At 39.2% G+C, this 16,641-nt stretch overlaps 1 protein-coding gene across 8 annotated transcripts in view; it reads right to left on the reverse strand.

The window, feature by feature from the left end:
- Positions 1 to 16,641, reverse strand: part of FNDC3B (fibronectin type III domain containing 3B) — a 356,072-nt gene that overhangs the window by 134,674 nt on the left and 204,757 nt on the right. For 7 of the 8 annotated variants that reach the window (XM_061415723.1, XM_061415714.1, XM_061415732.1 and 4 more), the window contains one exon: positions 12,548 to 12,838. The exons of the other annotated variant lie outside the window; for it this stretch is intronic. In XM_061415723.1, coding sequence (XP_061271707.1) covers positions 12,548 to 12,838 — 291 coding nt within the window. The remainder of the gene's footprint in view (positions 1 to 12,547; positions 12,839 to 16,641) is intronic. 8 annotated transcript variants of the gene reach the window in all.

Below are 16,641 nucleotides of genomic sequence, written 5' to 3' on the forward strand. Positions count from 1 at the left end.
CTGGCAGGGGTCCAGTGGGGTCGCAAAGAGTTGGACATGACTGAGCGACTTCACTAGTTAGCTTATCCACATGGGTTAACTAACGGTCTTACAGCAAGTAATATGAGTGACAGCAAAATAAATAGAGAAGCCCCTGCTTGCCCAAGTCATCTTCAGCCATCTCCCGCTTTTTTCAACACTTCTAATATCTAGCAAAGTAATTTGAAGTAGTGTGTTGAGGAGGTCCAGACACAGAATCAGGCTGGCCTACGCCTCAGTCTTACAGGAAAGTCCAGACCAGACAGGGGGCAGAGGAAAGACAGAGGCAGACTGTTATTCTTGCCCAGAATTCACCAGGCTGTCTGTGGGTAGCAACTGTCACAGTCTTTTCTGGGGACTGGATGCCCCCTGACTCCCCTCATATCTCAAGTCCTTGGCACTGAAAGTTACTCAGCGGTGACTCAGAACACAGGACTTGGTGACCTTCAGCTCTCCAAGGGGCATGTTCCCAGGCCCAGGGTTCTGTTAACATGATCCCCACAAGGCGGTCCTCTTAAGCAGAAAAATGCCATGGTCTGTCTTTATCCATGTTCTGAAACATTTACAAAGTACTGAGTGACTCTAAAATTGTATTAAGAACTCATGACAGCCCTCTGAAGTAGGTGCTATTAGTGCTCCCCAATTTATACAGACATGAAGAAACTGGAGTTTAGAGAGGGTAACTATCTTGCCCAAAGGCACAAGGTTCACGAGGGGCAGAAAGGGGGACTAAACCCAGATCTGCACGGACCCGACTAGTATGCCATTCTGCTTCTAAGTATGGCACATTTGTGATGATGCCCTCTGACCCAGTTAAATTCAGAATTCAACTCAGCTAAATGAGAGAATAACATGCAGAAGTTTCAATTCAATAAAATTGAAGGTTATATATGTACCAGAAGCAAACCATGTCATCACTTATACTTGCTATTTAAAGTGTTCTTTGGGATGACATGTATTTTACCAACGTGGGATGTCATCTAAATGCCTCTATGATCAGTTCCCAAGAAAGCAAAAAAGGCAGAGAAAATAATATGGGTTCACAGAGTTAAGTACTACATATGGTAGAAACTAATCAAAATTCTGCCCTCAATCTTCTGGTGAACATTCACTGCAAGAGAAAATTTAAAAAAAAAATTTTTGCATATTATTTTGTCATTTTATATGTAAGTGAAAAATGGGAAGTTTCAAGTATGATTTAATGGGTTAAGACTTCTTAAACTGACATGACAAAAATATCTCATCCTGCCTGTTGAAAGAACCATGTAGTTAACATCTTTAAAACATTCCAGACTGCATCAAAAACATAAGGGGATTAAAAAAAAACACAGGGGGGAAAGGGCAAAAGACAAAAGGTAAGCGATGGAACTTGATAAAGACAACTACACACCCTATTCGTTAGCAAAAATGTGGGCCACCACAGTTTCCAGATTTTTTTCCTCAAAAATCTGAGCTGCAGATTTTGCCTCTGCCCCAGGAAAGTCAATGCCTCTAGAAGGGAAAAAAAAATAGATCAGCACACTGGGATCTTACCGAAAAAGTGACTCATGGCTGGATTTCTCTGGTCCCTAGAGGATAGTGCCCAGGTCAGAAAGCATACGTCAGTGAGCAGCACCCTCTTTCTGAAAACAGCCGTTTGTCCCCCAGACTGCCTGCCTTCCAGCCAACACGTAGGCAGTTGTTGCAAGGCCTGAAAACCTGCTCAGACCTCTCCCAGCATCACTCAGGGGCCTTTGAGACTAGGGGATAGATCTGGCAGCCTGTGTCTAAAATGGAAGTAAGGGTGTTAATTGCCCAGTTTCTTGCCAAAATGAGTGTATCTCACATTTTGATCCAAGGGTCCACATTGTCCCTTTAAAAAAAGAAAAGTTATTTGGGTTTCCTTGGACTATTTTCACTTTTCAGACTGTACTTGGCAGAAGAATGGATGAATTCCACTGACCTGAGCTCATTTAAAAAATTTTTTTTCATGTTTTCTTGATATATTTGCCATACACAGGATTCAAATGCAGCTGCAGACAGGTGAAAACACATGGGATTTATCATCACCAGAGACTTGAGAGATGAAGCAATCATGAAAAGCCAGCTAGAAACTGTACATTTTTAAATGCAGTGCAGAAAGTACCTACAATGGGAGAAAGGACCCCTGCTCCCTCCACGGGCAAACTCTCTTCCAATACACCCAGTCTGAGTATGCCTAAGAGGTATGTGCTCATGAGATAAAAAGGCTACAAGTGAAAGAAGAAATCAGCCACTCATGAAGTGCAAAAGCCCCACTAAACATCTCAAACAGAAAAGCACCAGTGCTATCTCTTAAGGGGAGCCAGGACCAAAAAAATTCCAAAAGAAAAATCTGCCTGGACTCCCCACATTCCAGACCTTATTAACATCAGGCTCCTCCTTCCAGACAAAGGGAACCACTGTCAGCCCTGCACAGGTGGATGCAGCCCCCTCCTCCCAGAGCGAAGCCACCCGGCAAGACAGAGCCTCCAAGAACCCAGAGATGCTCATCATCTCAGAGCTCCAGAGGGAAAGGCTGTCCACATCCTTACAACAGCAGTTCTTATCTGCAGAATGAATGAGCATTCATGCTAATTATCAGTAAAGAGATATTGGGGTCAGATTCTGTTGTCTGAACAGTAATAGCCAAATGTAGGAAAAGAAGAAAATGTCAGGGAGGGCCATCTGAGAAGGGATCAGGATACAAAAACTTAGTATACTGCTCCTGGGGATGAGCAGACAGTTCATGACCTTGAAGGAGAAAAGCACAAGAATGATGCTTTTGTCACCAGCTTTCAATGTTATGATTAGAAATTATGATTCTATGTGATGGAATTTTATCAAATGTGTAGCTGAATCTCTGGATTATCAACAATTCCAAAGGTCAAATGCCAAAAGTACACTGTATCTTCATCTTCTTCTATATTAGACATTCTTACCATTTTGTTTCAGTTTCTCCCCATATGGCCCTGTAAGTTCTAGAGGTTTTGCCATAAGCTACTATTTACATGCTAGAGACAAAAAAGGAACTTCCCCTCACTACCCCTCACACATATATATATATACACAGGTACCACAAAAGGAATATGCTTCAGCTTAAGTTCAGTGTTTTAATGGAATGCCTCCCATACTGCTCATTTAAAATCTTCCTTAAACATTGTTTGGCATTCACAGGGTCAGTTGGTTTTCAAACATTACTGCACCCAATCACCACCTGGAGAGCCCAATGAAACACAGGTTGCTGGGCCTCATGTCCATCAACTGTAATCCCGTAGGCCTGGGGCTGGCCAGGGGGGCACAGGTCTTAGAAGTTCCAAGATGGTGAGAAAGCAGGAGCCTGGGACTGAATAGCCAGAGTTCAGGTGAGAATGAGAAAAGCCATGTGGATGACAAGTGCCTGTATCTCCCACCCCAAGCACAGCAGCACACTAATTCTACCTGCTCTCACGGTGCACACGCTCGTGTGTGTGTGCTTGTACGTAACAGAGAGAGACAGAGGGAGACAGAGGGAGATGGTGGCAGGGGAGGAAGGTTACTGTATTTAACTGCGGATCCACAGAAGATATTTTGACAAACGAAGATATGCTCCTCGATAAGATTTTGAAAATCACTGACTTTAACTCACCCATTCATTTTACCGAAAGGGAAATTGAGTTCCAGTGAGATGACCTGTTATGCATCACACAGTCCAAAACACAACCAATTGCTATCTTACAATTCCATTAAGGTTTTAAAATGTTCAAGTAATGAGTGAGAAAGATAAGCCCAGGATGAGGTAAATGTCAGCAGTATCAACTGCACACATGAAATACTTTTATACACACACACACATACACACAAGTAGCGATTTTGACTTATAAACACTCTTGATGTTCTTTCTCTCTCTCCCTCCCCCTACCCAAACCATCCACCCACCCCATTATTAACAAGATTGCACAAATCTTTTCATATTATCAGACAGTGAATCCTCATCATAGTTTTTCTTTTTTCATTCTGGCTTCACATCAACACTTCTAAAACAATACCAACAGACAACCTTACTTTCCTACTCAGAATATATGATGAAGAGGCTACAATACTGGTTAAAAACAAGGGGATTTCAGTTACAAAATTATATCCCTCTGAGTAACTTCCTTTATACCACGCACTTTGGTTTTTACCAAGGATAAAATAAAAGGATGAAACTTACCTCTCACTCAATGAAGAGCAACAGAAACTTCTTTAGTTTCTGTGATAAAAGGAACATGACAATTTTAACTGGGTTTGGACCACAGAAGAAGCTGAGCTCTTCTTGTACAACTCTCTGCACACAAGGACAGCTTGTTTCATTCCTGTTCTGGACCAACTATGGACATGGAACCCAAGCACTGATCTAAAATCAAATGTTAGTTAAGGAAAAGAAAAAGGAGGGGAAAATTCTTGAAATACTTTCTCCTAGTCAATTTGCCCTTGCTATGCCTTGGGAGACAGGCAGGCTTAACAGAAGAGGTGATATTTGACCTAGCTCTTGAAGATCTGAGTTGGAGTACGCTAGGCAGAAGGACTGGAAGAAAAAGAAGAGAGAATGAGGCATATTCTTGAAATAGGGCAAAAACTTGGACATCTGGTGAGGAAATCTAAAGTACTTCGGAAGGCGAGAATCAAGCAGCTTAGACAATGGGGATCACCACAGAGGTTCCATAAGGAGGGGGGCAGGGCATGTTCAAATCTGATGGACCTGCAGCCATAATCAGAGGATAGGATGGAGAGGAAGCTGGATAAGGACATATCTTAAAATATAAGGTGGTCCTTCTCAGGCTGAGCGCAGGGACTCCTAACTCAGGTTTCTAAAAAATGTATGAGGAGATACCAAAGACAGGGCCCATTAGAAAGGATTCCCCAGGAGGGAGCCGAGAGTTCTCACTCACTTGGAACTTTAGGTGTTCCTAGTGGGGCAAAGCCTTTGACTGAGTGGATCCCAATAAACTATGGAAAATTCTGAAAGAGATGGGAATACCACACCACCTGACCTGCCTCTTGAGAAACCTATATGTAGGTCAGGAAGCAACAATTAGAACTGGACATGGAACAACAGACTGGTTCCAAATAGGAAAAGGAGTATGTCAAGGCTGTATATTGTCACTCTGCTTATTTAACTTCTATGCAGAGTACAGTATGAGAAATGCTGGGCTGGAAGGAGCACAAGCTGGAATCAAGATTGCCAGGAGAAATATCAATAACCTCAGATATGCAGATGACACCACCCTTATGGCAGAAAGTGAAGAGGAACTAAAAAGCCTCTTGATGAAAGCTCAACATTCAGAAAACTAAGATCATGGCATCCAGTCCCATCACTTCATGGCAAATAGATGGGGAAACAGTGGAAACAGTGTCAGACTTTATTTTTGGGGGCTCCAAAATCACTGCAGATGGTGACTGCAGCCATGAAATTAAAAGACGCTTACTCCACGGAAGGAAAGTTATGACCAACCCAGACAGCATATTCAAAAGCAGAGACATTACTTTGCCAACAAAGGTCCGTCTAGTCAAGGCTATGGTTTTTCCAGTAGTCATGTATGGATGTGAGAGTTGGACTGTGAAGAAATTGAAAAGGACATCTTTTTTGGGTGTTAGTTCTAGAAGGTCTTTTAGGTCTTCATAGAACCGTTCAACTTCAGCTTCTTCAGCATTACCGGCCAGGGCATAGACTAGGATTAATGTGATATTGATTGGTTTGCATTGGAAATGAACTGAGATCATTATGTCATTTTTGAGATTGCATCCAAGTACTGCATTTTGGACTCTTTTGTTGACTATGATGGCTACTCCATTTCTTCTAAGGGATTCCTGCCCACAGTAGTAGATACAATGGTCATCTGAATTTAATTCACCCATTCCAGTCCATCTGAGTTCGCTGATTCCTAGAATGTTGATGTTCACTCTTGTCATTTCCTGTTTGACCACTTCCAATTTGCCTTGATTCATGGACCTAACATTCCAGGTTCCTATGCAATATTGCTCTTTACAGCATCGGACCTTGCTTCTATCACCAGACCCATCAACAACTGGGTGTTATTTTTGCTTTGGCTCCATCGCTTCATTCTTTCTGGAGTTCTTTCTCCACTGATCTCCAGTATCATATTGGGCACTTACTGGCCTGGTGTTCATCTTTCAGTGTCCTATTTTTTTGCCTTTTCATACTGTTCATGGGGTTCTCAAGGCAAGAATACTGAAGTGGTTTGCCATCCCTTCTCCAGCGGACCACATTCTGTCAGACCTCTCTGTCTTGGGTGGCCTCACACGGCATGGCTTAGTTTCATTGAGTGAGACAAGGCTGTTGTCCATGTGATCAGATTGGCTAGCTATCTGTGATTGTGGTTTCAGTCTGTCTGCCCTCTGATGCCCTCTCTCAGTGCCTACCATCTTACTTGGGTTTCCCTTACCTTGGACTTGGGGTATCTCTTCACGGCTGCTCCAGAAAAGCACAGCCGCTGCTCCTTACCTGGGACGTGGGGTAGCGCCTTCCTAAGAAAGCCTTCCTCAGTAATCAGTGCAAAGAAATAGAGGAAAACAACAGAATGGGAAAGACTAGAGATCTCTTCAAGAAAATTAGAGATACCAAGGGAACATTTCATGCAAAGATGGGCTCAATAAAGGACAGAAATGTTAGGGACCTAACAGAAGCGGAAAATATTAAGAAGAGGTGGCAAGAATACACAGAAGAACTGTACAAAAAAGAGCTTCATGACCCAGATAATCACAATGGTGTGATCACTCACCTAGAGCCAGACATCCTGGAATGTAAAGTCAAGTGGGCCTTAGAAAGCATCACTACCAACAAAGCTAGTGGAGGTGATGGAATTCCAGTGGAGCTATTTCAAATCCTGAAAGATGATGCTGTGAAAGTGCTGCACTCAATATGCCAGCAAATTTGGAAAACGCAGCAGTGGCCACAGGACTGGAAAAGGTCAGTTTTCATTCCAATCCCAAGGAAAGGCAATGCCAAAGAATGCTCAAACTACTGCACAATTGCACTCATCTCACACACTAGTAAAGTGATGCTTAAAATTCTCCAAGCCAGGTTTCAGCAATATGTGAACTGTGAACTTCCAGATGTTCAAGCTGCTTTTAGAAAAGGCAGAGGAACCAGAGATCAAATTGCCAACATCCGATGGGTCATCGAAAAAGCAAGAGAGTTCCAGAAAAACATCTATTTCTGCTTTATTGACTATGCCAAAGCCTTTGACTATGTGGATCACAATAAACTGTGGAAAATTCTGAAAGACACGGGAATACCAGACCACCTGACCTGCCTCTTGAGAAATCTGTATGCAGGTCAGGAACAACAGTTAGAACTGGACATGGAACAACAGACTGGTTCCAAATAGGAAAAGGAGTATGTCAAGGCTGTTTACTGTCACCCTGCTTATTTAACGTCTATGCAGAGTACATCATGAGAAATGCTGGGCTGGAGGAAGCACAAGCTGGAATCAAGATTGCCAGGAGAAATATCAATAACCTCAGATATGCAGATGACACCACCCTTATGGCAGAAAGTGAAGAAGAACTAAACAGCCTCTTGATGAAAGTGAAAGACGAGAGTGGAAAAATTGGCTTAAAGCTCGACATTCAGAAAACGAAGATCATGGCATCCGGTCCCACCACTTCATGGCAAATAGATGGGGAAACAGTGTCAGACTTTATTTTTCTTGGCTCCAAAATCACTGCAGATGGTGATTGCAGCCATGAAATTAAAAGACGCTTACTCCATGGAAGGAAAGTTATGACCTACCTAGATAGCATATTCAAAAGCAGAGACATTACTTTGCCAACAAAGGTCCATCTATTCAAGGCTATGGTTTTTCCAGTGGTCATGTATGGATGTGAGAGTTGGACTATAAAGAAAGCTGAGCGCCAAAGAATTGATGCTTTTGAACTGTGGTGTTGGAGAAGACTCTTGAGAGTCCCTTGGACTGCAAGGAGATCCAACCAGTCCATTCTAAAGGAGATCAGTCCTGGGTGTTCACTGGAAGAACTGATGTTGAAGCTGAAACTCCAGTACTTTGGCCACCTGATGCGAAGAGCTGACTCATTGGAAAAGACCCTGATGCTGGGAAAGATTGAGGGCAGGAGGAGAAGGGGACGACAGAGGATGAGATGGCTGGATGGCATCACTGACTCAATGGACGTGAGTCTGAGTGAACTCCGGGAGTTGGTGATGGACAGGGAGGCCTGGAGTGCTGTGGGTCACAAAGAGTTGGACATGACTGAGTGACTGAACTGAAGTAATATTAATCAGATGGTATTGTAAACTTATGAATTATCTGAAAGATGTATTTCCCAGGTACAGAAGTCAATTGCTGTATATTCAAGGAAAAAGATGCTCTGGGAGAATGTTCTCACTTAAAAGAAGGCAGAAGAAGAATTGTGTGATCCATTTAGCCAAAAACCCACATTTTGAGGCCCACAGGGCTGAACCATTATAGTCAACATAATGGACTCCACAAACAAGAGGAGCTTTTGTTCACTCCCTCCACCTGATTCATGATTCCCTCTTTGCTTGGACAACCTGGAGGCTCAAAGCCAAAGAGATGACATATAAAATCGTTCAAGCTAGTGTTCGACAGTATGTGAACTGAGAACTTCCAGATATACAAGCTGGATTTAGAAAAGGCAGAGGAATCAGAGATCAAATTGCCAACATCTGCTAGATCATAGAAAAAGCAAGAGAATTCCAGAAAAATATCTACTTCTGCTTCATTGACTACTCTAGAGCCTAACTGGTTTTTCCAGTAGTCATGTTCGGATGTAAGAGCTGGACCATAAAGAAGGCTGAGCGCTGAAGAATTGATGCTTTTGAACTGTGGTGTTGGAGAAGACTCTTGAGAGTCCCTTGGACTGCAAGGAGATCGAACCAGTTAATCCTGAAAGAAATCAACCCTTAATATTCACTGGAAGGACAGATGCTGAAGCTCCAATACTTTGGCCACCTGATGGGAAGAGATGACTCACTGGAAAAGACCCTGATGCTGGGAAAGATTGAAAGCAGGAGGAAAAGGGGACAACAGAGGACGATATGGATGGATGGCATCACTGACTCAGTGGACATGAGTTTGAACAAATTCTGGGGATAGTGATGAACAGGGAAGCCTGGTGTGCTGCAGTCCATAGAGTCACAAAGAGTCAACAGGACTGAGCGACTAAACAACAGCATCAGGCAACTCTGTGGGATTCTTTTATACACAACATTACTCATGTCTTCCTTTTATTTGTCCTCAGTTTCCTTAGATTTTTTTTTTTATACACTACTTTTTACAGAAGACTTAGTTGCAGAGCAAAACTGAGCAGTTACAAAGAACACCCAGATACACCCCATCCCCACATACATGTATTCTCTCCCACCTATCAAAATCCACACCAGAGCAGTACACTTGTTACAAGTGATGTATACTGACACACCACCAGGTCCACAGTTTACATTCGCCTACATGTAGCTCTTAGTGTTGCACACTGTATGGGTTTTAACAAATGTGTATGATATAAGCCTACCATTACAGTACCAGACAGAGTCGTTTCACTGCCCTCAAATCCTCTGTGCTTGGCTTATTCATCCCTCCCTCCCCCAATCTCTGACAACTGTAGGTCTTTTTGCCATTTCCATAATTTTGTCTTTTCCTATTAGGTAGTTGGAATCACACATTATGTAGCCCCTTCAGACTGACTTGTTTTACTTAAAATGCATATTTAAGGTGGCTCCATGTCATTCATAGCTAGACAGCGCATTTCTTTTTGGTGCAGAGTAATATTTCTTATATGGATATACCAGTTTATTTATCCATTTACTTACTGAAGGACATTCTGGTTGCTTTTAAGTTTTTGCACTTATAAGTAAAGCTGCTCTAAACATACATGTGCATTTTTGGGGATCAGGGTATAAATTTTCAATTCATTTGGGTAAATACATATTTTTTATCCAACATGTAAACTCCTGCAGATCGTTACTGGAATGAGCAAGAGTACATAAGATAATACTCCATCTGATTTTATGTTTCATGGCTAAACCCCCTGGAGAGTAGCACTTGGAGTGATTCTGAGGAGGCAAATAGTATGATGAGAACAGGAGTAACATACTGAGCTTGAACTGAAGGTGAGAGAAAAATATTTTCTATTTTCATTGTGAAACACACACTTCTAAAAGGCCATAGCAAAAGTAATCTCATTGTTACCAACACAGTAACATGTTTTCTACACAAAAGCAAAGAGTTTGAGGTGCTCAGAATAATTATATTCTCTGTCATAAGGTAAAATGACAGAATGCCTGTAAACACATGTACATTAACAAGCATTTCAGTGTTGATTTCAATGCAAATCCATTTCCTCTCTGATAGCTATGACAGGATATTAAAATATAGGGTAGCTTACATATTTAAATATATACAAAAAGAAATAATTGCATTTTTAAGGAAGGTACTTAGTTTTGCAGAAGTTAATTCATAATACATTAATTTTGTATGCTAACTTCAACCCTGCTTCATCTTATTTACCTTCTATTATAATCTCTCAGCCTCTTAGATCCTCCTAAATTTATTTTATTTGCCTGTATTATATTTATCTATGTTCTGTCTTAAATCTTTTGTGATACAAGGCAGGGCAAAAATTATTAAAGAATCAATCAAGTAGTCAAGGTATTCAGACTTGGTAAGCTCTCTGAAGACAGCTAATACATACTTTTTCTCTTTTCTATAGATGAAAATTCTCCCAGGGAAACCTATTTCTAATCTTGTGTGTTTGTGTGTATGTGTATAAATTATTTTATATACCATGATTTAAATTTACAACATTGTTAATACCTTAATTTCAAACTTTGAAATTGTAGTATCATTTAACTAAAATTTATTCTATATAACAGACATAGTACTTTCCTCTAGGAGCTATTTAAAAGCCTCTTAAATCTTGGGTTTCTCATATATACTTATTTATGCTTTAATAACTGTAATAATAATGCATGATAATTAAATATAACTTGGAAAATACAGAAAAGAATAAAGAACAAAATGAAACGCATCTATAGTTCATTTCACTTAGAGAAATTACTGTTCACTTTTCACTATATCTTATTATTACTCTTTTTCATGCCACAGTTCACTCATATAAATAACATGGGGTGAAATGCTGATACTGAAGTCTGGTTTTACCTAATTTTCCTCAGCCTTGACAGAAGCCATTCTTCCCTACACAATCAACCACACACTAAATAGTTTTCATTCACAAACATATTCTCACATACACAGTGACTTTTTCTACCTGGTTGAAGTCCAAAAAGGAAGGAATATATTTAACCATATTATAATCAGTTCTGACCTTGTCTCTTACATGTCTTTGTTTTATCTACATCTGTAAGAATTGATGCTTTTGAACTGTGGTGTTGGAGAAGACTCTTGAGAGTCCCTTGGACTGCAAGGAGATCCAACCAGTCCATTCTAAAGATCAGCCCTGGGATTTCTTTGGAAGGAATGATGCAAACGCTGAAACTCCAGTACTTTGGCCACCTCATGCGAAGAGTTGACTCATTGGAAAAGACTCTGATGCTGGGAGAGATTGGGGTCAGGAGGAGAAGAGGACGACAGAGGATGAGATGGCTGGATGGCATCACTGACTCGATGGATGTGAGTCTGAGTGAACTCCAGGAGTTGTTGATGGACAGGGAGGCCTGGCATGCTGCGATTCATGGGGTCACAAAGAGTCGGACACGACTGAGCGACTGAACTGAACTGAACTGAACTGAATCTCACCTAACTTATCAAAATGTTCTTCTTTGGCTTCCCTTAAGTCAATCTTCTACGTATACTCATATAAAAAGCTTGTTTTTAACTCCTGTGGTGTAAGAACAGATTGTGTCTAAATCTCATCTAAAAACTTCATTTACAACATACATACCTTCTTCCCCAAATTAACTGATCTTACAGTCACAAAATTAATCTACAAAAAAAAAAACCAAAAAATAACCCCAACATGCCCTTTGAGCTGATATCTCTCTATCTGGATGTGGTGACACTATTTCTTCCTTCTCATTCTTGGTCTATGAATACTTCATTCAAGATGCCAAAGGTGGCATTAAACAATGACTGATGAGGGAGCCAGAAATATACTGCCTTACAAGATGATAAATTTTACTACAGTATAGAATTAATTACATCTGGTTTTATGAGGTATAGTTATGTTGAGATTTAAACTACCCCTACACTTGGTTTTACTTAGACTCCCTCCTACATCTGTCTAGTTAATGAAACAACAGAAGTAAGCCAATGTGAAAACATTTTCAGATAGTTGTTACTGATATCAAGTAGACTGTTACACAGCCCGTGACCAAAGAAATAATATTTCTGCCATGAAGGAGTAATTAAAAAGAGAGATACAATATCCTGTTCTTGCTAAGCAAAGATAAGAGAAGGTCTACCCTATCATTCTGAGCAAGACCAACTGCCATGATATAAACTTCTTCTGTAAAACTCGTAATTCACTCTTCGTGGCAAACTTCTTTGAACATTACCTTGCAAGTCTGCATCATTTGACTTTGGACTGCTTCTTGCTCGCCGCTCTGTTTTCTTAATGCCCGGCCCACCGCCGCTGCCACCTCCCCCGCCTCCACCACCGCCACCGCTGTGGCCCTTGCCATAGCCATTGTACACGGTGGTGCAGTTACTCTTGTAGATTGAAGAAGGAGGGCTGTTGAGGCGATTCTGGCGGTCAATCTGGCGGTCTTTCAGCTTTTTGTGCGGAGGTTTGCTATACTGGTCTTCTCGGGTGATGTAACTCGACATTCCATAGAGTGGTATAATTTCTAAAAGAACGGTTAGGAGAAATGCAAACTCAGTCTACATCTTCAATAATAAAGTCTTAGATGGTCAAATGATCTGTCTCCTGAAGGAAGAAGTTAACATTTTACAGTAAATACAGTATAAAATATTTTTAAGAGAGTGGTATGCATGTTATACATGTTTAAAATACTCCCATTCATTTCTAACCAATAAAGGAATAATTAATAATTAAAAAAATTATACTGTGTGTTCACAAATGTTCAAGAGATTGTGGAAAATATTAAAGAGTCTTTTCTATCAAGAGTTCATATTCTAGTTGAATATATAATTAAGCTTGAATTTGCCTGTCAATTGTTCTTAGTAGTTGAAATCTAGAAAAAAAGAATTAACAAACAAATACCTCCTTAAGTAATAAGCCCTCAGAATCAAAACATTTAAATGTATGCTTATCCTTATAGACAGAATATTTCTACTGGAAAATATACAGCAACAAGAATATAAGAGGTTATTTGTGCCATCTAGAAGAGCCAACAACATTTGAACAAAATCTATTAAAATGAAGAGATGAAAAATTTCCATTAAAAATAATCAAAGCTCACAGAATTAAGGGAAATGTTCAAGAGATTACAGTATTACATATAAGCCACCTTTGCAACCTGGTGCCAGACATAACCATCTATTGTCTAAACTTGTATTCTGGGGTAATCAGAAAACACACTGACTGACTAGTAGAATGTCATCTGGCTTCACCATCCATATTTTTACATGGCTCAAAAGAAAACGGAAGCCTGTGAAATAATCTTATGATCTGAGGTGAAAACACATATTTTAAATTGAACTTTTTTAAGCAATTAAAAATTATATTTAAATACTAATAAAAATGATAATATAGAACACAGACACTGGGTCCTTATATGTTTATAACAACAAAAAAAAAGGTCTCACATGCACAGAGTGATCCAAATCCGGGTACTTCTTCTGAGGGTAACTAGGAAACACTTCTAATTATTTATCTGGACACAAGACCTAAACCAGCACTGTTCTAGGCACATCAGCAATGTAAAGTCACCCTACATAACTGAACAACCATGTTTCAACTGTTGAATGGTAAAGCTCCACTTTTCATTTTCTTTCTGTTCACATAGCTTGAGGAAGATCTTTAAAAAGCAAATCTTCCCTTGGACGACAAGGAGATCCAACCAGTCCATCCTAAAGGAAATCAGTCCTGGGTGTTCATTGGAAGGACTGATGTTGAAGCTGAAACTCCAATACTTTGGCCACCTGATGTGAAGAGCTGACTCATTGGAAAAGACCCTGATGCTGGGAAAGATTGAGGGCAGGAGGAGAAGGGGACGACAGAGGATGAGATGGTTGGATGGCATCACCGACTCGATGGACATGGGTTTGGGTGGACTCCAGGAGTTGGTGATGGACAGGGAGGCGTGGTGTGCTGTGGTTCATGGAGTCACAAAGAGTCAGACATGACTGAGCAACTGAACTGAACTTACAAGATAACCAGTTTTCACTAGAGAAACACAATTCTATTCACAGAGTGCATGCCCAAGTAAATCATGTCTAAACACAGAAAAAGAATGGTAAAGATTTTAAATATCACAAGATATTACACGTGAGACTTAAAAATTCACCATGGGTACTGATAGAGTAATATTTAAAACCATCAATAACGTTTAAAATGCATACAGTTTGGGAAACTAAATGTCTGAATTACTTTTAGGTGCATATACATTGAGAACTAAGGGACAAGAATATATAAAAGGCTTTTTATTTATAAAGCAAAAGATTTTTGTTTTCTGTTTAATTAGGAATCAATGAAGACAGCACTTTCATTTATTTTACATTATTGTTCTGTGTTAATGAAAACAGATCAAAACACCCTAATTCAATGAAGACAAGTGTTTTTTTTTTTTTTGCTTAATTCTAATAACTTAAATCATACTATTGTGTAAATTATAAAAGACACCATTCACAAAACAGTAATTGTGTGGTATCCTACTGCTGCTGCTGCTGCTGCTAAGTCGCTTCAGTCGTGTCCGACTCTGTGCGACCCCATAGACGGCAGCCCACCAGGCTCCCCTGTCCCTGGGATTCTCCAGGCAAGAACACTGGAGTGGGTTGCCATTTTTTTCTCCAATGCATGAAAGTGAAAAGTGAAAGTGAAATTGCTCAGTCGTGTCAGACTCATAGGGACCTACTAAAGACTGCTAAAATAAGGCAGGTCATACACTCTTCATCGAGTAATAAGTCAATAGCCAAGGCTTTTCACACTGTCATTAAGCTCAGACCCAACTAGAAAACTGAAAAGTACTCAAATATTTAATGTGTCTTGTATGAGTACTGAATATGTTTTTAAAAACTATTCTCAACTAACTGAAATTGTTCAGTTTTTATCAAAATATTTTCATGGAATATGCCCAGTGTCTGATGTTCTGGAGTGTTATGTTACTAGGCAAGAAGACTACAGCAATAAGAAGTTATTGATGCCTCTATGCATTTAAAGTATGAATTTCGTCTTTTGCTGTCACCTCTCTATACCCTATTATAATAGTGTTTAAGCTTTTTGAATTATATTAAATTTCTTTCTAAATGCTACTACAAAAAAAAATTAAATTCTATCCCTAAGTTAAAATAGGATACTGATGATTTCACTTAAAATAGCTATATATATATATATATATATATGTTTATTTTATATAAATATATATACTTATTTTATATACATTTTTATATAAATATATATTTATATTTATTTATATAAATATATATAAATATAAATATGGCTATTGTTTATATTATATTATATATAATATATAGTTATATTATATTGTATATAATATATAATTATAATATATTATATTGTATATAATATATAATTATAATATATTATATTGTATATAATATATAATATTATATTGTATAATATATTATAATATATAAAATAATTACATAATATATAAATATATAATTATATTTTATATAATTATATATAATATATATTATATATATTTATATATATAGCCATATATATGTATAAAATCAATGAAAGTAACGTAATAACAGCCTCTAAAACAAGAAGACATTTCTCATGTACTTTATCTGTAAACCAACATAATAAATGTTTGAAGCAATTCATAGTCAGACACAGAAGAAAGTTACTTTGCAAAGTTCTCCTGCTTAAAGTCTAATTTTACCCTCACTTATCTGGTTTCTTAGTATCCATTTTGACAGAGAAGGGCTTCAGACTAAACCAATACCAAGGCCAAAACTAACAAGACATAATGCCGGTATCTCTGAGGCCCTTTTCATTTCAAGGTAAGTATCTGCCTAACAAACAGTGAAACTGTGGCTGCACTCATAGCTATTCTCAAACTAAAAACAGCATTCAGGAAGACCATGTCAACAGTGAGAGGATTTTGAGTTCTGCCAAGATTGCAAAAGAGCATCCAAGAAACTCAAAGGTTACTGAGACCTCACAGTCTTCTATCATTGGAAATGCGGCACAAAATCCTTAGTAAGTTCCCTTCCACTGCTCGACCATATGGATGCCTAAGAACTAATGTGCTCCAGCTCTGTCTCAGGCCACTCTCATATAAAAGTATGTTAATAGGACATGGAAACATATGATAGATTACTGCCTCTTTTCTGAAATGAGAAGTGGCTTGCCCACGACCTGCACTCTGAGGGATGGGATGGGGACAGAATTTGAAAACAATATAAAGAAAGAGTCTCAAGATACAACCGAGGACAAAGAAAGCTAGAAATTTCCGATGAGCTTTACACAGCAGATAGAGCCTCCTCTACCATGCTT

Source organism: Bos javanicus, chromosome 1 (genome assembly GCF_032452875.1).
Source record: "Bos javanicus breed banteng chromosome 1, ARS-OSU_banteng_1.0, whole genome shotgun sequence".
In the NCBI taxonomy this organism is placed as follows: domain Eukaryota; kingdom Metazoa; phylum Chordata; class Mammalia; order Artiodactyla; family Bovidae; genus Bos; species Bos javanicus.